The sequence below is a fragment of the Brachyhypopomus gauderio genome, chromosome 4, assembly GCF_052324685.1.
Source record: "Brachyhypopomus gauderio isolate BG-103 chromosome 4, BGAUD_0.2, whole genome shotgun sequence".
In the NCBI taxonomy this organism is placed as follows: domain Eukaryota; kingdom Metazoa; phylum Chordata; class Actinopteri; order Gymnotiformes; family Hypopomidae; genus Brachyhypopomus; species Brachyhypopomus gauderio.
This window is the reverse complement of record NC_135214.1, coordinates 2,465,817-2,490,816: the sequence shown is the minus strand read 5'-3', so window position 1 is coordinate 2,490,816 and position 25,000 is coordinate 2,465,817. Positions and strand designations below refer to the sequence as shown.

The window sequence follows — 25,000 nt, the reverse complement described above, 5'->3', positions numbered from 1 at the left end:
AGTAGCTCAAGAATTTCACGTGTCCCAAGACGACTGATCAGGTCATATATTAGCTTTGCTCCTGTCAGATATGACTTAGTCTTGGGCTTCATATATTCTGGTAAACAGTCTTTGTGATTCTTCTGCCGACCACATTAACGCCTGTTTTCTGGTCAGATGAGGAGACCGGCCTGGAGGTTCATAAGGTCACGAGACCGCAGGGCTTCAACGCCAACCGGCGACGGAGTCGTGCGGTGCTCTACCAACTATCCGGACACTTGCAGAAACAGGACAAGAGCAAGCTGAAGATCAATAATGTAAGTCGCAGCTCCAGGGGGTGGAGCAACCAAGCTGCTAAAGTGGCTGAGGATGAATGAAAGCTTCTGGAAGCTTCCGACATGATTTGTGCTGTCATTATTGCTTACCTCATCCTAAGTAGTAATGACAGCCATTTTTAGGTGAAATATGCTTTGCTTGACCTAGCACTTTTCCTGTCACTATTCTTCATTTTATCCCAAATTGTGCGTTTTAAATGTATTCACTTTCGACAGTTCCAATTATTCCCGCTCAATTTTAACGTCATCTTTTTTTTTCTGAGGTAGATTATGCGAGCACACGCACACACACACACACACACACACACACACACACACACACACACACACACACACACACGCATACACATTGGTATTACACACCATAACAAGAGACATAAGATCCAAATCAATACTACAAGCTCATTTCTAAGACTTCGTGTTAAGGATTACACAAGCTCACCTCAGGGTAAAGGATTCAGTGGCTGGTTCTAAGAAGGTGAGAAAAATGAAGGCGGACTAGCATAACAGGCTAATCTGTTTATGTATGCTGGGCAGAACCTGAATATTGAAAGTTTAACTAGATGTCCAGTGATATTGACAGACCTTGGAGGGTTTGAGGGTTCATACAGTTTGTACTCTTGCTTCTGAACTTTTGCAGCCTTAAAACAATACACAACAAACACATGCACTTTCAGTATAAAACATTTGAAAACATCTTGTTTAAATAAATGTCTTTATAACTGCTTTAAGCAATATACACCTTATATTTCATGATACGTATTCCTGAGTTCATGTCAGTAAATGGTAATATGTGAACTCTGTGTAATAGAGGCAGTAGAGAGAAAGTGTGACCTGCATGTCACTGTGAAGTCAGTCATAAGTAATCACAATACGTGTGGAGTTACTCAGCAGCAGTTTCTGTTGAGTATAATGTTCGTTTCACATCTCTCTCTTTTCAGAATATGTTTGGGGAGAAGCCACCGATTCCAGAGTATAAAGTAGCAGCCATTCAGAAGTCACGTTTTATTCTCCTTCATTATGGCACCTTCAAGGCCGGCTGGGATTGGCTGATTCTGTTAGCCACCTTTTACGTGGCGGTCACTGTACCCTATAATGTTTGTTTCACCGTGGTTGGTGGGCGGGATGATGGCTCAACCCCCAGGAGCCCACCGAGTGTGAGTGACATCTTGGTGGAAATCCTTTTTATTCTAGGTAAGGTACTTCCTCTATCTTACATCATCACACGCCACAAGGTCTCTGCTTCTGTGACATTAAAGGATATTGTTTTTCCCTTGAGTGACACAACAGAGTCCAGTCTGTTTTAGATACCCAAAGCTACATTTGAGCTTCCACATGAAATCAAAGCTCTCTCAGGCATGCAGTGCAAAATCATTAATTTAACCACTACACTGTTTATACGTGTCCAGATGGATACAAACGACACTACTGGAGTGATGTCAGCAGTGTTAAGTGTTAATTACCATCAGAATGTCAGCAGTGTTAAATGTTAATTGACCATCAGGGTTTCTGCAGTGGTCAGTGCCATCCAAATTTGAAATTAAACTTGGAGTGAATGTGAGTGAGTTCAGAGGGGCAGCAGGGGGTTGTAAATTCTCTCCAGTGTGCTCTGATGTGTGTAGTGCTGGGGGTTCTGGTGCGCCATACTTAGAAGTGAAAAAGAACTGGGGACCAAGGGATAAGAATGATTGGTGGTGACTTTGAACATGCAGACATAAATCTGTTAGACTTCTGTAGTTCATCTCTGGTGAATAGGCTCTGTTGTATTCGATAAAACTCCAAGTCAGAATATTAACCTTGCAAGTATTGTATGTCATCAAGTCTTTATTTGTACTCCAGTAAAACGTGAAATCTCATTCTCTAGCATGTAACTCACAGCCTCACCTAGAAGTGGGTTTCCCGACTTAATTTTGTTGATGTTTGCAAATAATAGTTTTTCCATTAAGTCACAGTTTTGATGATGAAATAATTCAGCTTCTACTCTTTTCCACCAGAAACATTCTGTAATGTTTCAGTATTGCTTCAGCTGTAATAAGATACTATAGCCCCAAGCTATAAACTCATTCGTAATGTGCTCCAGTGTGTTTTACCATCTAGTATGATGCATTAATTAAATCCTTCTTTGGGTTTAAAGAGAAAACCTTTTATCCCTATGATCAAACAGGCATTGCTTCCTGCCTCTTCTAGTAACTGAGTATCAGTTACCAGAATGATACTCAAACATTTAATGAAACTGAACCTGACACTAAAACAATGTGCCTGTGCTGACATTGTGATCTGTATGGCAGACATTGTGTTAAACTTCCGTACCACATTCGTGAGCACGTCGGGCCAGGTGGTGTATGACGCTCGTTCCATCTGTGTGCACTACGTTACCACGTGGCTCTTCGTGGACCTGATTGCTGCTTTGCCCTTTGACCTACTCTACGCATTTAACGTCAGTGTGGTAAGTGTGTGAGTTGGGTATTTGTCTAAGGATGGACATATGGAGCCTATGTTAATTGTATTTGTCTCACATACATGTACAAAGTTCCATTTTGTAATGGACCCAATACTGAACCTTGGGGTACTCCTAGTTTATAACTGACCCAGAATTATGGGCTTAGTGAACCAATATAATGTGCATGTACACATGCATTGGTCTAGTAGATCATTGATTTTGTGCACGTTGGTTATGTCCACAGTATTTTGGTGTTCATCTCTTGAAGACGGTTCGGTTGTTAAGGCTGCTGCGCTTGCTGCAGAAGCTGGAGCGCTACTCCCAGTACAGCGCCGTGGTGCTCACCCTGCTCATGTCCATGTTCGCCCTGCTGGCCCACTGGATGGCTTGTGTCTGGTATTTCATTGGCCGCCGTGAGATCGAGAACAACAGCCCTGGATCCTGGGACATTGGTGAGTTACGAGTGCAGCAATACAAAGCAACATAAAAAGACAGTGTACTGCTGAGATTGTATCATATATCTTCACGTGTCTGATGGTTTTTTGTATAACGGAGCACTACTCTACTCTTCTATATGTATATCAGAGATGTCTCTTTCTCACCATGATCATTAGTGCATGAATATTCCTAATAACCTTACATGCTGAGCCATGCTATAACCACACGCTTGCTTATTACACTGTCTTTGTGTTCCAGAAGCGAACAGATCTTTTCTTTCTTGAAATGGAAATAACTTTGTGGGCCTCTTTCAAATGTAATATTAAAAAAGATTGAGGAGAAGCACATGTAAGATGCTTTTATGAAGAAGCAATTACAACTTCCAGAGCCAATGAATAACATTTATTCAGAAGTCCACATTTTCATGGACATCTGTTTTGCACATGAGACAGAGAATGATTTGAAGTTCTGAGAACAGGGAGGGACAATATCATCCAGTGTTACCTGTGCAGTGAGGCAGTGATTGGTGGAGTCCAATAGGCACATGAGTGACTGGCCTATCAAGACGGAGAGACGGGGAATACCTTCTCACTCTCATGAGAATGAGATACATGGATTAGCTGGTCTTCATATTCAATACACAAACACAAACAAGAAACAAGAGTTATTTGAACAGTGAATACAACCAAAACTACAGTGAAACCAGAGTTCTATAGTTTTATAGCTTATACTATTTCAGTGGTGCATTTGGTTGCTGAATGTTCTTTCTGTTTTAGTACGGAGGGGAACACTGTGAATGTACTGCAGCTCTGTGGCTTAATCTAACATAAAAAATTAAAAGCCTCTCTCTAGGTTCCTCTTTAGACTGATATTTACTACACAGGGTTCATCGCCTGCTCTCTTCTCTCACTCCTTCCCTCTCTGTCTGTCTGTCTGTCTGTCTGTCTCTCTGTCTTTTTCTGTTTTTGTTTTGCTTTGGTTTTTTCTCATTTAGTTGAACATTGTTCTTTCTAAATACGCTAGCAGCCAAGCATGTCCACAGGGTAGCTGTGTGTGTGTATGTGTAGCTAGGTGTGTGCGGGGTTGAATAGGTGTGGGTGTGTCTGAAATTCAGAAAGGAGAAGGATATAGAGATGAACTTCGGAGAGCGTGTTAGATCAGACTGTGCTGTATGCCAATAGAAACAATCCAAAACCACTCAAACGCAAATGAGAAAGAAAATGAACCACGAACAACATGGCAATGGAGACAAGAAGTGGAAATGAGAGCAAGACTCAGAAGAGGTGGTCCACTCGTTGCTAGTGTGAACTTAAATACAAATAAGTACACAGCATCCAAGAGACAAGACCACAGTGTCCACCCTGCATAACATACCAGGCAGCCCAGCACTCCTGCCTGTAACATTTATAAACTGAATGAATGTATAAATGTAAAAATAATCAAGACACAAGCCCTGTTTAGCTCTCCTACTTAGTGTGACAACATGTGCTAATGGCATGTAAACATTATGAAGCCTGGGGAAAAATGATAAAGTTAAGATGTTAATGTAGATGTTAAACTATATAGCTAGACTGAATTGCTTTTGAATGCATTTGGCTCTTTGCCCGTGTCTACTTAACTATGCAAATTAACTGCTAGATATGTAAATGAGACAGATGAGATATAGAAAATTCTGTCCATATCAGGTTTACACAGGAGAGGGTATAGGCAAAATTATTTAATTGGTTTGATCAAACATAGGTATGTTTGTTTAGGTTTAATGACAGATGAGAACAGGTATGTACATTGTGCGTGTGCATGTGTGTATGCAGTCTTCAGTAAGACTTGGAACATCTGTGGGGCAGCTTCACAGGCAAAAAGATCTAACATTTTAAATCAGTTAATTAAATGAAAAGTTGATATACATCTTTTACAAGACATTTATCAGAACAAAATCATCATAGTTACAAGCCCTCGGTTCAACGAGCTATTCTTAGCAACTTTACAATTCAGAGCAAAAAGGAGTCTCAGTTCTAACAAAATATGTCATTCATTAAAGGCACCACTAGTGTGCATCTTTTGTTCTTCTGCCCTGTCTCTTAGTGTCTGTCACTCACCACCACCCCTCCCCCCAATACCGCAGAGCGGTGTCATATCATGGAATCATCGCATCAAAGGTGTTGGCATGCAGCCCTGTGCATCTCCTTGAACCAGCTTGACAGGCGTGACAGCAAATTGAATGGTTTGGAAAACATTCGGAGTTGCAGTGCTGTGCAGGAAGCTATCAAAACTGGAAAACTGATGTATTCATGAGTGCGAGATCAGTGCAGCTTAAACACTCCTGTGTGACTTCAGCACCAAGGACAGCGACAGCTGCGCTGTTTCTGCTGAGCATGTCTGAGTTCAGCACCCCAGACAGGGGCAGTGACTACTATGCTGAATGGAAGGAGCCATTTCAGAACCATGGACAGTGATAGGATTAAACATGAATAATCATCAATGATCAGTTCCATCTTGTTTTATATATGTCTTAAGTGCTACAAGGATTATGTTTATTTACAGAGGTTTTCTAGTGCTGCCTAGATACATGATACAGAGGCATGCCCTTTGGAGCAGTACACATGATACTTTTTTCAATAAAAAATCATGTCTTTTTTTCTCTTCTCTCTCTCTCTCTCGCTCTCTCTCTCTCTCCCTCTCTCACAGGTTGGTTGCATGAGTTGGCCAAACGTCTGGGGACCCCATACTTTCTCTCCCCCCTCACCTCATTCCTCCCTGAATCTCTGCGGCCCACTATTTTGGACGGACTGAGCAGCAATGCCAGCCAATGGAACACCTCTGTCACCGAGGTAGCAGGGCGGGACCCGGCAGGGAACTCCAGCCAATGGAACGGGACGGGGGCGGGGCAGGCGAGCGGAGTCGGCATGGGACAGGTGGCCTCGTTGCTGGCGGGCGGGCCCTCTGTACGGAGCTCCTACGTGACGTCACTGTACTTTGCCCTGAGCAGTCTGACCAGTGTGGGCTTTGGCAACGTCTCGGCTAACACAGACTCCGAGAAAATCTTCTCTATTTGCACCATGCTGATCGGAGGTGAGATAATAATGGCGCTTGCTGTCTGGCTGGGTTGTCAACTGTGAGGCAACATCAATCATTTTGTATTTTTCAGGTCTGGGATTCCGAATCCATTTTTTCAAGTGTCCCTGAGTCAGTTCCAGAGCCTTAAATTAATGTATTCTGATAAAGATTTGACGTTGAATAAGGACCGAACCATATTAAATACGCACACTACAAAAATGCTAATACTGAAGGTTTTCCATGAACAGAAATATGAGCTGGTGCACCATGTTTACATACATCACCTGTGGGTGATATTGTGAAGACACCATAGACAAATAGATGAGCCGACGCTCACGCATCACAAATGGAGGAACCGGTTCAAACTGGCACTTTAGAGAAGAGTTTGTTGTGTCCTAGAGAAAGCTGAGCTGGTATTGCTGAGCAGAAGTCATTTGTCTTCACTGTAATTTCATCTCCATAACACAGCACAGCACAGCACAGTGAATGTAGGACTCAGGGTTGTGCCACTGAGCTTTAACGATTGAGACAGAGCAGAAAATAAGCATAACTAAATCTATTTTGCAGCTGTGGGACATTTCGTGGCATAAAAGTCGTTGACTGAGAAAATCCAGATGACGTCCTGACTCATAGTTAGAGGTGGTGACCCAGACTGAAGGGGCTTTGTTGCCATCTGTGGTTTTCAGCATATTAAAGGTGCTTTTGTCATAATGGAACACCATGCTGTGAACGAACAGCAATGCCACGCCCCTACAACCCCCCCCCTCACAGGCCTGCAGCGTCTCACTACATGTGATCTGTAACTTATGATTGGAGGCTTTGATTATCTTTAGTGATTTACAGGGACTTGCAACCTGGAAATATCTCCACTGTATTTCAGAATCAATGAAATTGGACTGAAGAAGAGTATTGAAAAATAATAGAGGACAACAGGCTGTAGAGCGCATGTAATTAAGTTGATCTGGTGGTGTTGTGGCCTCGCATTTTTATATAACTTCATATCATATTCACACGATTTTACTGCTGGTCCGTACACCGCAGGCACTGAGTGATCATTGGTTTTGGTACCACTGTGCCCTTGGTACAGATTGCTGTATTTAATGCTGGTTCAGCAAAACAGTTTACAATAATCATTCTTTCATACCATCATTTAAGAATTGAAGGATGTAACTTGTCCAGAGCGGATTCTTTCTTTAAAAAGCGCCTTGTGCACCCTGGGGATCTGTGTCAGTGTGACTGTAACCTGTCATTTATCTAACCTGAGTTTCGCATGCTGAGGTTAACACTCTTAACACTCTTAATGATGTACTTTCATCAAGCCTGAACTAGAGCAGATCCTGCCTAATGCTTCCATTGTGTAGGGAAAGTGAGCGTAATGGGTTGAGTGTGTGCAGTGAGCACCACAGTCTGCCCCGCTGCCCTCCTCATTATGTGTAAGAGTGCTGGGGCTGCATTATGCCACATGGTATAATGGTACTTCACACTCTTGAATCATTCGAATATTCGTTATCTCATTAACTGCCTCCACCCCCTGCTCCCCATCTCATAAATATGCAAAAGCATGCGCATTAATATATCTCTCTCTCTGGTCTTAACCTGTCACATTTATTTTTGCCTGTTGCATTAGTTGTAGATTATTTCGGGGCGGCACCGATCGGTCCCTGCCTGTGCACCTTGCCTAATTGCTTTCCTGGAAGACAAGTCCCGCAGGACTGTTTCCTGTAGAGCCATGTTTCTCAGGACACCACATTTTCCATCACAGCACCCCGTAGCTCATCTCGTAAACTTCACCGCCCCACGGTGGCCATTAACATCCAGATCCCAGTCAGACACCATTTGAGTTTATTCTGCGTTTTCCTTTGACATCTGGTCCAATTAAACCAACTACTTTTCCCATTAGGCCACATCATTTATTGATTTCTGGCTTTGTGTATCTCCTCCTCCATGTGAACTGCAGTCCTGACCACTCCAGCAAGCATTGACCATTACAGTATAATCAAACGATAAAGAAAATCACCCACTAACCAACCTATCGCTAATGGTTAAATAAACAGTTAAACACTAATTCTGAACATTTTTCTTAATACAAATGAATAAATTGCCTTGATAGTATAATAACCAACTTATAGTTCAAAACATGTAAGAGACACAGTTACATAAGGTACAATGTTCCATGGAAGCGAACCATTCGAAGAGAATTTAATATACTTAGAGAATAGAGAATATAACACAAAGAAGTGAAAATCAAGGTTTCTTCCTAGAAAGAATTTCTTCCTCTTCTACAAAGTTGAAGGGCACGTCCTGTTCTTGTAGCGTACCAAAGTCACATGACAACCACAAGAACCATATCCACACAGTAAGAGGTACTGCTTAATAAATGGAACAGATTACACTCGTTGTTCAACCCCCTAATGAAAACCTAATTTTCACTGTGAAACAAACTGCTACAACTGGTTTGAGATCAGTGGAAAGGAGTAACGTTAACAGTGTGATTCTGCCATGCTTTGTGGGAGGCAGAGTGGAGAGTGTGGAGGGTGGGCCTGCAGTATAGTGGGGATGATGGATGGTGTGGTGATCGGGATGGAGGGGTGGAGGGGTGGAGGGGTGGAACTGCTAGTGTAGGTGTATCTGGAGAGAGCAGCACAGATAGAGCAGGTCTCGTTCTGAGCCCATGTGCTCTGAGGCATATAGGGAGAGAAAGTCCTAAGGAGATTTTACACACACACACACACACACACACACACACACACACACACACACACACACACACACACACAAACAAATTTTAGATACTGCATCTGCCACCAAATCTGAGCACTAAGGGCCATTACTGTCCTAGGCAGCTGACAGCTGCTGTGTCACCCAACCACCTACACACACACACACACACACACACACAGACACACACACACACACACACAGACACACAGACACACACACACAGACACACACACACACACACACACACACACACACAGACACAGACACACACACACACACACACACACACAGACACACACACACAGACACACACACACACACAGACACACACACACAGACACACACACACAGACACACACACACACACACACACACACACACACAGACACACACACACAGACACACACACACACACAGACACACACACACAGACACACACACACACACACACACACACACAGACACACACACACACACACACACACTTTAGTTCAAAACAGTAGACTACTACACATAGTATATATATAAACAATTTAACCAAAATGGAAGCCAGCAAGCACACACTGTTAATTATGTAACACAGCCCATGGCAGACAACACCTGTCTGAAATGGATGGAAGCCTGCACACACACACACACACACACACACACACACACACACACACACACACACACACACACACACACACATACACACACATGCATCTCTCACCTGCTAATTCCTGCATCATTCCTGCATTTCTGAGCAGACACTGGAGGGTTTCCCCGATATCTTTTTATCCCTTTGAATAACAAACCAACAAGAATATTTCAATTCTTTGCTTAATTGCATTAAACACTATTAAACACTCTTTGGCCAATAAAAATACAATTTGCTGTAAGAGCCAGAAGTCTTTGAATGGTTTTCCTCCATCTTATTGTAAATATACTCCAGATTTCTCTCTCCTGTTTAGACATGTGATTGTAAGTTCAAAAATGTTACAAAACGTAGAGGAACATGTGACCTTTTCAGATATTTAAACAAGCCCGTAGTAGATGGTTGAACGCATCACCCAGGCTGGGAGAAGTGTGGTGGGGCAGAACACAGCAGAGACAGAACGACGCCATAACTCAGCTGTGGCCGTGCTGCACCAGATGAAGAAATGAGATGTCAGAGTGATGAGTCCCAAAACACCAGGGGAATGCTGCCTCACGCCACGCACCTCACGCCTCACGTCTCGCACCTCACGTCTCACGCCTCGCGCCTCACACCTCACACATCGTGTCTCGTACCTCGCGCCTCGTGCCTGGTGCCTCATACTTGACGTCTCACACCTCATGCCTCGCACTTCACGTCTTGCGCCTCACGCCTCGCACCTCACGTCTCGCACCTCGTGCCTCGCGCCTCACACTTCACGTCTCACGCCTTGCACCTCACGTCTCACGCCACGCACGTCACACCTCGCGCCTCATGTCTCGCACCTCACGCCTCACGTCTCATGCCTCGCGCCACACGCATCACGCCTCACGTCTCGCACCTCACGTCTCGTGTCTCACGCCTCATGTCTCGTGCCTCACACCTCGCACCTCACGTCTCGCGCCTCACGTCTCGCACCTCACGCCTCACACCTCATGTCTTGCGCCTCGTGCCTCACGCCTCACACCTCACGTCTCACGCCTCACACCTCACGCCTCACGTCTCACGCCTCCCGGTGACGTGCCGAAAGAGCGAGTAGGGCGTGTGCCCCAGTCCCACTGCACACATCACACTCCACGTACGGCCTCCCTTTTGATCCGAGCCCAAGGTTCTGACGAGCCGCAGATTGCGGACAGGTCTGCCTGTCGGTCCGTCTCCTGTCTGTGTACCTCTTTCTGTGCGTTATCTATTCGTTTATCTGCTCATCGCACTATTTCTGCTCTTCCTCCAAATCACTCGCTCCACAGCTCACGACTCCGTCGTGACGGCGTACCTTCTCCTCTGTGTCTCCCCGTCTAGCGCTGATGCACGCCGTGGTCTTCGGCAACGTCACGGCCATCATCCAGCGCATGTACTCCCGCCGCTCGCTCTACCACACCCGCACCAAAGACCTGAAGGACTTCATACGCGTGCACCGGCTGCCCAAGGCCCTGGAGCAGCGCATGCTGGAGTGTTTCCAGACCACCTGGTCCGTCAACAACGGCATCGATGTCAGCGAGGTGGGTCGCCGTGCTGGGCTTTCACGCTAAAACCCATCTCATCAACGGGCAGTACTGGGCATCAGCTACAGAGACTAAACTGATGAAACTTTGTATTTATAATTTCATTCAACAGCCACTACAACCACTGCAGCATTTCACAACGTTTATGAAAATAAGGGTTCTTACTTTATGTTGTCAAATAGGATTTTTAAATATTATTATGTGTTTTGATAATGATGGTAAATGATAAGCTTATTCAGCCAGAATGCTAATTCCAACTCTAGTACATGAACAATTTTGTCCTAACTCAAAGTAAAAATGTTTTAAAATATATTAACATAAAATATTCCGCTTTGTGAATACAAGTACGCAATTTATTGTGTGAATCGTATTCTGCTGCTTAAAATGATAAAAGTGTTCTACAGGCATCCTGTTCTATCCTATCAACCCCTGAAACAAAACGTTCATCAACATTCTCCATCCCTTTTCCTGCCATTTCTTAGCTTTCTTTCTTTTCAAGATGTGAATCTTTTTATTTCCTCTCAAATTCTCCCCTCGGGACATCTCAGATCTTGTGCTGTCTGTCACCATTTGCACTGTTCTGTCTCCCACCTTCTCTCTCAGTTCACCTGGCCTCAGATTCCCAGACTCCTTCCTGTTCACCTGGCCTCTGTTTCCCAGAATCCTTCCTGTTCACCTGGCCTCAGTTTCCCAGACTCCTTCCTGTTCCCAGCCAATCAGCTTCCTCTCACGCCTCCCTGCTCTCATGAGTCTCTGACTGAGCTTCTATAAACCCTCCTCTTTTTGTTGAGGTCGCTCAGCACAACACACACACACACACACACACACACACACACACACACACACACACACACACACACACACACTCATACAGTTCAGTCATACTACTGCCAAAGGGAGTACATCCTCATCTCAGCAGTTATTAGCGGGTCAGTTTATAACTGGAAGGCTTGCATGCTGTAGTGTAACTGATGTCCACTGGCGATTTGATAAATTCAGCTATGATTCAGCCATAATCCATAACACTGCATACATTCATTGATCTCACACTGTAATCCTACATTGGGTGCGTGCAGTCACAAGTCTTATTATAACTACAAATCTTCCCCACCAGTCACCCCCATATTCCAGCCATCCTCACAGATCACATTAATACTTGTGTTCTCTCTCTCTCTCTCTCTCTCTCTCTCTCTCTCTCTCTCTCTCTCTCTCTCTCTTTCTCTCTTTCTCTCTCTCTCTCCAGCTCCTGAAGGACTTTCCCGACGAGCTGCGTGCTGACATCGCCATGCACCTGAACAAGGAGCTTCTGCAGCTGCCGTTGTTCGAGTCGGCCAGCCGCGGGTGTCTACGCTCCCTCTCGCTCATCATCAAGACGTCCTTCTGTGCGCCCGGCGAGTTCCTCATCCGCCAGGGAGACGCTCTGCAGGCCATCTACTTCGTCTGCTCCGGCTCCATGGAGGTGTTGAAGGACAACACAGTACTGGCCATACTGGGTAATACACACACACACACACACACACACACACACACACAAGAACGTCTCTGTCCTACTACAAGGTTTTTTTTTTTACTGTGGGTCGGCACACATTTGTGTCTGCACAGTGTTTTTATTATACATTTACCCCTCAAGGATATAAAAACAAGAACACACGCCTACGTCCATCACTGATTATACACAATAGGTACAGTAGTCATTGTTACACCTTTTGATGCATAATGCATATGTGTCCTTCTGGCTACCTTGAGATTGCGTAAATAGACATAATTCACTAAGACTGTTAAAAGGTTGTTTTCATATTCAAACTGCACAGACCTGTTAGATCTGTCTGTACGTCCGACCTTAATAAGCAGATACAACAGTTGAAAATAAATTAATTCACAGGAGAATTGTGGGTTTATTTAGAAGTGGTCTCTCGCACTCTCTAACCATGTGTGCTCCAGGAATTTGATCACTGTTTCATCACCTGACCTTGACTTCAGCCGTCTGTTTAACTTTCATTTCTTGTCAGCTTTTCTGTCAGTTTAATTTCTGTCAGTGCTCTAGAGTCTTTTTTGCTCAAAGTTTTTGTTTGTATATTCTCAGACAAGGGTAGAACTGATGAAAGTAGTGTAGTTTTGGTTTTTATTTCTTTACATCCTGCTTAGGTTGGGCTTGGTTTGATTCATTTAAGAGTGAGCTGTAATACACACTTTGTGTGTAATACACACAGGCATTACTGTCATGCATTCTGAGAAGTGTGTTATTTTGCTGCTCCCTGAGAACGACCTCCAGTGCTTTAAGGGTGACATAACCCACTTAATATTTGACTGGAACAAGGTAACATAGCCGACTTCATGTTGAAATAAGCAGGTGGCACATTGAGATACAAACCTCAATTCAAGAACTAAAACCTGGAATAAAGGAGGAAGCATACAGGTAGAGACCAGCACAGTCTGGGATAAAAACTGTCATTTTAAAGGTTAAAGTTTTTGAACAGCAACCTTGTTGTGCAGTAAGCATAAAATTACATTATTTGTTCTCTTTATTGATGCTGTGTTTTGGGATATATGGCTCGGGTTTGGAGAATGATTCATGGAAAGGCTTTTTTTACAGACCTTCACGCTAGACTCTCAGTCTATAAACCTTTTCAAAGATAACGTATCATCACTTCATGTCAAATGAATTAAGGTCAGTGAGCAATTTATTCAAAAGAAGAAAATTCTATATTTTAGAGAGCAGCTTTTATGAAGCATTCTGATAGAATCCTCTGCAAGAATTTTGCAATTCTTTGCAAGTATAGAATTTTTTGCAATTAATTAAACATCTATTTGAAATGTTGCCCACCTGTCAGCACTGATTGCACTAAGAGAGTTTAATAACCAGGAATACAAACACACAGACACACACACACACACACACACACACACACACACACACACACACACACACACACACACACACACACACACACACACACATACAGCTAATGAAAATCACATACCCAGCCAAAAACATTTCCACAATTCCATGATTTGAACAACTTATTGTATGGTTTGGTTGAAAGACAAATATTCCGCTTTTGAATAGCTTTGTCAAATCCCCCTCTCTCTCTCTCCCTCTCTCTCTCTCTCTCTCTCTCTCTCTCTCTCTCTCTCTCTCTCTCTTTAACACACATAGGCACAGGCACCAGCACACAGACTGAATACAGACAGAATTAAGTAAACAAACCTCATACACCCACCATATCTGTTTATATTTTCAGTATATTTCTGTATATAATTTTCAGCTCTGTTGAACAGAATCTGTCCTCTTTCCTTCTCTCTTTCTCTCACTCACGACTGCTTCATTTTCACATGACTTTGTTTAAGCTTATTAATTGCATAATTTGTCTATGCATAGCACCTACCCCTTGGGTGGGTTCTCTAATGAGCACAGCTACCCGACATTTTTTACCCAGCACAGTAGATTAACGTGCACCAAGATTACAGCATGCTACATGTACCAGAGAGAGTCTTGAAAGCAGAGATCAGTACATTTTATGTGAAGGTAGTTAGTGTGTTGCAATGCACCCCAATATGCAGCAATGCACAGACACACATCTAGTTGGGAATTAAATTACTGTGTTAAATTTTTATATTCTGTATATTTGCACTGAAAAAGGGAAGCTTTCAATCTCATGTGTATAATGACAATAAAAGGCATTCTATTCTAGGCATTCTAAATCCCTTTAATGATGGACTATTCAGAGATCGTGTGAGGGACACATTCCTCTGGTGTCCCCTGGCCTACAATCTTACAAACTTGATATAGTAACTATTCATACAGGCTAGGGTCAACCGTTAAATATCATTGGATCTTTGTGTAATTAATCATTGGTTTCAATTGAACAGTTGTGCAATCTCACTCTTCTATGTATATGCACAATAAATACACAGAAAACAGTACATCATGCTAAAAATGACTGTACTTCATGTTAGCTGAGAAGACCCAGCCACTGTGTAGAGGTGTGTACTGTATGTGGGGAGATTTCAGAATAAACACAATATGATGTGTTCACATACACTTGCACTTGTTCCTGTTTCTCCTCATGTTATACAGTACAAAACACACACACACACACACACACACACACACACCCACACACACACACACACACACACGCTTCATGACAAATATGTAATGCTGTGCACATAAAAATATAAACGATCTCTGACACACAGTGGACATTATTCATTCATCATACTCACACAAGAGAAATGCTCATACACACACACACACAGAGTCCACAGTACCATGTTTTTAATCTCTCCGAGGTGCCGCTCTTGACAGTGCGGTATAGCAGGCAGCCCTGTTGGCATTTGGCTACTGAAGGTCAGTTCTCTTGAAATGGTAAACAGAGAGGGAGTGATAAACAGAGAGAGAGTGATGAGAGAGAGAGTGATAAACAGAGAGAGAGCATGATAAACAGAGAGAAAGAGTGATAAACAGAGAGAAAGAGTGATAAACAGAGAGAGTGATAAACAGAGAGGGAGTGATATATGGAGTAGTAATGATATAGGAGTAGTAATGATATATGGAGTAGTAATGACACATGGAGTAATACAAATATATTTGATTTGATTTTGATTTGATTAATGATATAGGAGTAGTAATGATATATGGAGTAATAATGACACATGGAGTAGTAATGATATATGGAGTAGTAATGATATAGGAGTAGTAATGATATCTGGAGTAGTAATGAAACATGGAGTAGTAATGATATATGGAGTAGTAATGAAATATGGAGTAGTAATGAAATATGGAGTAGTAATGATATATGGAGTAGTAATGATATATGGAGTAGTAATGATATAGGAGTAGTAATGATCTAGGAGTAGTAATGAAATATGGAGTAGTAATGACACATGGAGTAGTAATGTTATAGGAGTAGTAATGATATATAGAGTAGTAATGAAATATGGAGTAGTAATGATATATGGAGTAGTAATGATATAGGAGTAGTAATAATATATGGAGTAGTAATGATATATGGAGTAGTAATGATATAGGAGTAGTAATGATATATGGAGTAGTAATGATATGTAGTAATGACACATGGAGTAGTAATGATATAGGAGTAGTAATGATATTGGAGTAGTAATGATATGTAGCAATGAAGGGCACGAGGACGGGGAGGCAGAAGCAACCAGACTTGACACACTAACAGACACTAACCCAAAGAACCACACTAGCGGTGCAGGAGTATGAAAGCCACACCTAACAAACAAAGGTGAACAACAGCATTAATATGTCTAGTACAATAGAAGCTTTACACAAACTTACAAACAACAAGACAGACTAATTACAGTAGACAACAACATGTTCTACATGTTTACAAATGTTTACAAAGCACCAGGTGATCACTGGAGTTTAGTGGGATGGGGAAACAGGGGCGAAGAGCACAGAGACAGTAAAAGAACCACGGGGTCGAGTAAATTAAACAAACATGAACAACTTACTCACTGACAAATCTTAGACAGGGCATAAACCAGGAACATAGAATCACAGAAAGCTTAGCAAAGCTATAATCTATAACAAAGCACCATGAATATTGACCCGCAGTGTAAGATAGGACACAGATGGGATAAACACCAAACCAGGAGACCAAAAACTACAAATAGCTGAAACCTATAAAAGAGGGCGGGGATATAAACGAGTAGGCGTGACTTACAGAACAAGGCACATTGAAAATCAAAACAAAGACATGACAGACAAGAGGGGGCGGAGCCTAGCATGACAAGAACATATGTAGTGTAATTTATTTCCGTGGCCTTGAGCATTATAGTGTAGGTGCTGAAGACACACAGTAATGAAGCTAATCTATTCACTACTGAGCAGCTGAGTGTCTTTAAATACTACTTTTACTGTGAAAGAAGTATTTCAAAGAAGTGTCTCTCGTAGTTATAGGGAAGGGTTTTACTTCATGTATTTTTAATAACACATAAGCATAAGTCAATGAGACCAGTCACAGTTATGCATGATACCTCACATCTGAATAGCAGTTTACATTTCTACGTCCATAAGTATGAGTGTATTGGATATTGAGCTACGCAGCAGAATGCAACACAGCAACATTTAGAACACAACACAGCATCATATAGAACACAACACAGCAACATTTACAACACAACACAGCAACATTTACAACACAACACAGCAACATTTAGAACACAACACAGCATCATTTAGAACACAACACAGCATCATATAGAACACAACACAGCAACATTTACAACACAACACAGCAACATTTAGAACACAACACAGCATCATATAGAACACAACACAGCATCATTTAGAACACAACACAGCATCATATAGAACACAACACAGCATCATATAGAACACAACACAGCAACATTTAGAACACAACACAGCATCATATAGAACACAACACAGCATCATTTAGAACACAACACAGCATCATATAGAACACAACACAGCATCATATAGAACACAACACAGCAACATTTAGAACACAACACAGCATCATATAGAACACAACACAGCATCATATAGAACACAACACAGCATCATTTAGAACACAACACAGCATCATATAGAACACAACACAGCATCATATAGAACTAGGGGTGGGCATAGATTAATTTTTTTAATCTAGATTAATTTCACTGAAATCTTGAAATTAATCTAGATTAATCTAGATTAATCTATATTAAAATGGCTCATATGCGTGCTACCCAAGTAATGACTAAAAGTCAGTTTTTGAGATAGGGTTTCTTAATACAGAGGGTGCATTAGACCAGGGGCTCATCTCCTATTTCAAAAATGCATCAATGACTGCTTGAGAGAGCTGTTCTACTTTGATACTTGAAGAAAAAAAAAACATGCTCAATAAAATGTAGGTTACTCGTGTTCAACGGTTTATTCAGTTAAACATGAATTTGTAAGCCTACATACTGTACATTAAAAGGGGTTAATGACATGTTTATTCAGCTAAACATGATATTTGAAATGTAAACATTTAGTACATTTAACCTCACGGACGTAATTTGTAATTACGTAATTTTTTTCAAAAGCCGGTTTTGGTCCTCTGCAGTTTTAACGGTTAAAAAGAAATATTTAAATAGCGACGAATCTAGCGCTAGGACCATGCAGAAAACGACCGCTCCGAGCTCCGCTCCGGTAACACTTTACGTTCATAAAAATGAATTTTCCATGAAGCAAACCTGGCGACTTTCGTGGATGTATCCATGTAAACACACGTACGATTTGTAATTCACAGGTTTGAAAACTCGTTCTCGCCCCTACTGTGCAATTTGGTTAGGAATACAGCCGAGCTAAACTATCAAGTTGAAAGTCATCATAGTTTGCTTACCCATTTTGACCCAGTTCCCAACCCAACTTTAAGAATAGATTAACGGCGATAATTTTTATATCGCCCGATAAGATTATCAAATTAACGACCGCCGTTAACGCCGTTACCGGCCCACCACTATATAGAACACAACACAGCAACATTTAGAACACAACACAGCATCATATAGAACACAACACAGCATGATTTAGAACACAACACAGCATCATTTAGAACACAACACAGCAACATTTAGAACACAACACAGCATCATATAGAACACAACACAGCATCATATAGGACACAACACAGCATCATATAGAACACAACACAGCATCATATAGAACCCAACACAGCAACATTTAGAACACAACACAGCATCATATAGAACACAACACAGCATCATATAGAACACAACACAGCAACATTTAGAACACAACACAGCATCATATAGAACACAACACAGCATCATATAGAACACAACACAGCAACATTTAGAATACAACACAGCAACATTTAGAATACAACACAGCATCATATAGAACACAACACAGCATCATTTAGAACACAACACAGCATCATATAGAACACAACACAGCAACATTTAGAACATAACACAGCATCATTTAGAACACAACACAGCATCATATAGAACACAACACAGCATCATATAGAACACAACACAGCATCATATAGAACACAACACAGCAACATTTAGAACACAACACAAGATCATATAGAGTGCGGCAGCAACATTTAGAACACAACACAGCAACATTTAGAACACAACACAGCATCATATAGAACACAACACAGCACCATTTAGAACACAACACAGCATCATATAGAACACAACACAGCAACATTTAGAACACAACACAGCAACATTTAGAACACAACACAGCAACATTTAGAACACAACACAGCATCATATAGAACACAACACAGCAACATTTAGAACACAACACAGCATCATATAGAACACAACACAGCATCATATAGAACACAACACAGCAACATTTAGAACACAACACAGCATCATATAGAACACAACACAGCAACATTTAGAACACAACACAGCAACATTTAGAACACAACACAGCATCATATAGCAACATTTAGAACATGACTGCAACATTTTTATCACAACACAGCAGCATTTAGAATGCAGCACAGTAGGATTTAGAATTTGACACAACAGCATTTAGAACTCAACACAACATGACAGCAGCCTTTAAGACTCAACACAACATGACAGCAGCATTTAGGACTCAACACAGCAACATTTAGAACATTACAGAGTAACATTTAGAATATGACACAGCAGCATTTAGAACATTACAGAGTAACATTTAGAATATGACACAGCAGCATTTAGAACATGACAGCAGCATTTAGAACATTACAGAGTAACATTTAGAATATGACACAGCAGCATTTAGAACATGACAGCAACATTTAGCGCACCATACAGCAGCATTTTGAGCATGACAGCAGCAGCATTTAGAATATGACACAGAAATCTTTATAATATGAAGTAATAGACTTTAGAATACAGCATAGCAGTTTAGAATATAACATGGCAGACATTAGAATACAACACAGCACTTTACAAGGGTTTGCTTACTCAGGCCCTTTTGCAGAAATGTTTGTCTTTTGGGTAGAAGGAGGCTGTGTTTCCACCACCACCACAGATCCTCCACCACCACCACAGATCCTCCTCCACCCACACCACAGATCCTCCTCCACCCACACCACAGATCCTCCACCACCACAGATCCTCCACCACCACCACAGATCCTCCACCCCACCACAGATCCTTCACCACCACCACAGATCCTCCACCACCACCACAGATCCTCCACCACCACCACAGATCCTCCTCCACCACCACCACAGATCCTCCACCACCACCACAGATCCTCCACCCCCACCACAGATCCTCCTCCACCACCACCACAGATCCTCCACCACCACCACAGATCCTCCACCCCCACCACAGATCCTCCACCCCCACCACAGATCCTTCACCACCACCACCACAGATCCTCCTCCACCACCACAGATCCTCCACCCACACCACAGATCCTTCACCACCACCACCACAGATCCTCCACCACCACAGATCCTCCTCCACCACCACCACAGATCCTCCACCCCCACCACAGATCCTCCTCCACCCACACCACAGATCCTCCTCCACCCACACCACAGATCCTCCACCCCCACCACAGATCCTCCACCCCCACCACAGATCCTTCACCACCACCACCACAGATCCTCCACCACCACCACAGATCCTCCACCCACACCACAGATCCTTCACCACCACCACCACAGATCCTCCATCCACACCACAGATCCTCCACCACCACAGATCCTCCACCACCACCACAGATCCTCCACCACCACAGATCCTCCACCCCCACCACAGATCCTTCACCACCACCACCACAGATCCTCCACCCACACCACAGATCCTTCACCACCACCACCACAGATCCTTCACCACCACCACCACAGATCCTCCACCCACACCACAGATCCTTCACCACCACCACCACAGATCCTCCATCCACACCACAGATCCTCCACCACCACAGATCCTCCACCACCACCACAGATCCTCCTCCCACACCACTCCACCTAGTGCATTCCAGTCCTGGTCTGATGGTACTGCTGGCCAAACATAGATGGACTATAAATGATGCATTGTTGGTCTTTGTCTTCTCATCATGTAAGCGTGAGCCATCTTTATACACACACACACACACACACACACACACACACACACACACACACACACACACACACACACACACACACACACACACACACACACACACACACACACACATACAGCCTGGTTCTGTGTACTCGCTCCCTGTAAAATAAAAGCCAGGCAGCCTACACCTACAACAGAAAAGGTAATAGTCTGTAGCTGTAATCTCTCTCCAACAGACTCACAGACACAAGGTAATAGTCTGTAGCTGTAATCTCTCTCCAACAGACTCACAGACACAATGTAGCAGTTTGTGGCTGTTATCTCTCTCCAACAGACTCACAGACACAATGTAGCAGTTTGTGGCTGTTATCTCTCTCCTACAGACTCACAGACACAAGGTAGCAGTCTGTGGCTGTAATCTCTCTCCAACAGACTCACAGACACAAGGTAATAGTCTGTGGCTGTAATCTCTCTCCAACAGACTCACAGACACTAGGTAGCAGTCTGTGGCTGTAGTCTGTAATGTCTTATATTTTCCACTCACCAGTTAATTATCCATAATTGCTACATTAACCTGTGCGATTTTGTATGGTCTGTTTTAACCGCTGTTTTATTTGCACCAGTGCTTGAGTATCGTGATCTTAAACACTTGGATTTTCCCTCAACTGCATGACTGACAACTGTGTCGTATGAATACATAACAGCATAATCTACGTTCATTTACATAATTAGTGCCTAAAATGTTTGTTTTCCTTCAAGCAGGAGGGCAACATTGTAATCTAGTGTTTTAATCACTCTTGTCTGTCTTAATTAAATCATTCTCTTGTAGGCTTATGAGTCAAGGAAATGTCGATGTTAAGATGCCTAAAGGTCACATAACAGAACCAATGGCTTGTATGAACACACAAATGTTATGTGTGCATGTGTATTTGTGTCCAGTTGTCAGGAACCCATTGGTTGGTCTGATCAATTCGCCCCTTGCTCTTAATAATTGATGGTCATTGCATTATTCAGGCACTTTGATTATTAATACAGGCTAGAATATAAATGGGAGAGCCACATATGTACACTCACACACACACACATCAAAAGTGTGGGTAAGTGTGTGTGTGAGTGTGTGTGTGTGTGTGTGTGTGTGTGTGTGTATAAGAAAGAGTGAGATATGGTGAGAACATGGTGTACTGGTGGGGATAAACACATCAATATCAGTCCTGCATTTTGTGCTCATTCTCTTAAAGACCCACGCACACTCATATCCTCACTGCTGCTGGTGCACGTGCTGCTGGTGCACGTACTGCTGGTGCACGTACTGCTGGTGCACGTACTGCTGGTGCACGTGCTGCTGGTGCACGTACTGCTGGTGCAAGTTGCGCTGGTGCACACAAATACCACGCACGGCACAGACTTTGTTTACAGAAGCTGGTTATGTGAGAATGAAGCCTCAGTCTCCAGTAAGAACCCATGGAGATCTCAAAGCCGCGTGAATCACATCGGGTAGCCTGCGCATTTACTGGTACGCACAACAGATCGGTCCAGGGACGCGAGGGATTTGACATGGAAAAGCGCACGCAAACGTATTCTGGACCTGTAGAGACTGAGGTTTCATCGATTTGACTGCTTGACCCTTCTAACCACAGTCAAGTGGTGCAGAGAAATAAAGGCAGATTGAGGTGGAAACAACTGGCCGAGAGACACACAGATAAGCTTCAAATCGGAAAACCAAATGAGACTTGAAACCACCGATGGACATAACACAGACACACACACACACACTCACACCATGTGCGCCTACGTGCACCATCACCTGCCGTGTAGCGGAGAGGACGATGGAGAACGGTTGGTGTTGTTAAAGCTGCCGTGGACGGAGGTTCTCACCGGCTTCCTCTCCCACGTCCCAAACCCAAACGTGATTTAGGGGTCCTTCACGTTTCATGGTCTCACAGCGTACAGCTGCTGTCTATCAAAGTAATGTCAAAAGCAATAGAGAGAGTGAGAGATTAATTAAGTAATTATGAGAGAAATCGATATTGGAAAGCTTGGTTGTCCAGACTCTCTCAGTAGTGGAAAAGGGACCCAGTAAAATATCACAGAAAACACAGCCAATCTACGTTTGAGTGTTTGAGATGGTACACACTAACTCTAGACGCCTGTCTAATACTGACCAACTGCCCATGCTATTGGGAGAAAGAAATGAAGCAGCACTTTAGTTGGGTGATATATACCGACTGCCTCAACAGGACAGTGTGTGCAAAACACATAGACATGACTGTGTGTGTTTATTGAAATATTTCATCTCCTTTATTTTCCTTTCTTTTTGCTTCTTTACAGTTTGATGTTCATCATTGTTTAATTATAGTACGGTTTTGCTTATAAAGCATTTGGGGTTTGGAGAGTGAGATGGAGAGAAAGAGAGAGGGGGGGAGAGATAGAGAGAGTGAGAGAGAGAGAGGGGAGGGAGAGAGAGAGAGAGAGAGAGAGAGAGAGAGAGGGGAGGGAGAGAGAGAGAGAGGGAGGGAGAGAGGGAGAGAAAGACCTCATCCCTCTCTCTCTCCTCCTCCTCTACCTCATCCCTCTCCTCTCTCTCCTCCTCTACCTCATCCCTCTCTCTCTCCTCCTCTACTTCATCTCTCTCTCTCTACTCCTCTACCCCCTCTCTCTCCTCCTCTACCTCATCCCTCTCTCTCACACTCTCTCTCTCCTCATCTCCTTCTGACATAAACTGCAATAAACACTATAACAAACACACACACACACACACACACACACACCTAGAGTACTGCATAAATAAATAATAAGGCCCCAAAGCTGAAAATATGAGGTCCAATTTATTTTCATATCTCACATGAAAACATATCGATGTTTGAAATAAGTTGACCAAAGTATTTGCTTCACAATAATATAATAACATCCCTTAGCAAAAAGGTAGTATACTTAAAGTTCATTTTATTAAGTATACTTCAGTATATATATATATATATATATATATATATATATATATATATATATATATATATATATATATATATATAGACCATATACTTTAAGTGGACTAGAAAGTATACCAATTTAATACTTTTTCGGACTAAATTGGAACATGAGAAAAATGAGTATACTCATAGTACACTTGAATAAACTTGTTTTTGCTAAGGGATTCTATACTATCACACACAGAAATAAAGTAAACATTTACTAACGGACAGTCAATTTAGGCAAAAGTCAAACACATCATGACAATTTTTACTCACACACACATTAATACAGACACACACACAAATACACACACACTAGTGCTTGGACAGTGTTCACGGTTGTTCTGATACAAGCACAGATTATGCTCCTGCTGTGACCTATGACCTATGACCCTGATCTGCATGCTTTGTCAGTGTGAACATTCTCTTTTCTCTCGGCATTACGTTGGATAACAGAGTCTACAACAGCACAAGAGAAATGCAGAAACATTCTTACAGTTTACTCTTCGTCTTTGTACTTGTTTGGCTGAGCTTCTGTACACAAACACACACACACACACACACACACACAAACCCTAAAACCTACTTTCAAGAGTTCCATTTGGCTCAAAACAAACCAGGAAAGTAGCCTGTGTTGTGCTTGAGTAATGCTTCACATGGGAGACCTTTAATCAGCAGACGGGGAGATGGTGTTTTTTCAGGCCATAGTGAGATAGCGCGCTCTTGCGCATAGCATGCTGTGCACAGACAGGACTGAGCTGATGTCAGACGTGGCTCTGGGTGAAATGCCGGCTTCCTCCGGGCCCAGAAGGCAGCGCGAT

General features: G+C 42.7%; 1 protein-coding gene across 1 annotated transcript in view; it reads left to right on the top strand.

Moving 5' to 3' along the window:
* The window catches only part of kcnh3 (potassium voltage-gated channel, subfamily H (eag-related), member 3), a 109,236-nt gene that overhangs the window by 74,452 nt on the left and 9,784 nt on the right, over nt 1-25,000 (top strand). Inside the window, exons 4-10 of the mRNA XM_077001463.1 lie at nt 157-296; nt 1,256-1,508; nt 2,603-2,760; nt 2,999-3,206; nt 5,878-6,261; nt 10,943-11,142; nt 12,389-12,638. Of these exons, the coding sequence (XP_076857578.1) occupies nt 157-296; nt 1,256-1,508; nt 2,603-2,760; nt 2,999-3,206; nt 5,878-6,261; nt 10,943-11,142; nt 12,389-12,638 (1,593 nt within the window). The remainder of the gene's footprint in view (nt 1-156; nt 297-1,255; nt 1,509-2,602; nt 2,761-2,998; nt 3,207-5,877; nt 6,262-10,942; nt 11,143-12,388; nt 12,639-25,000) is intronic.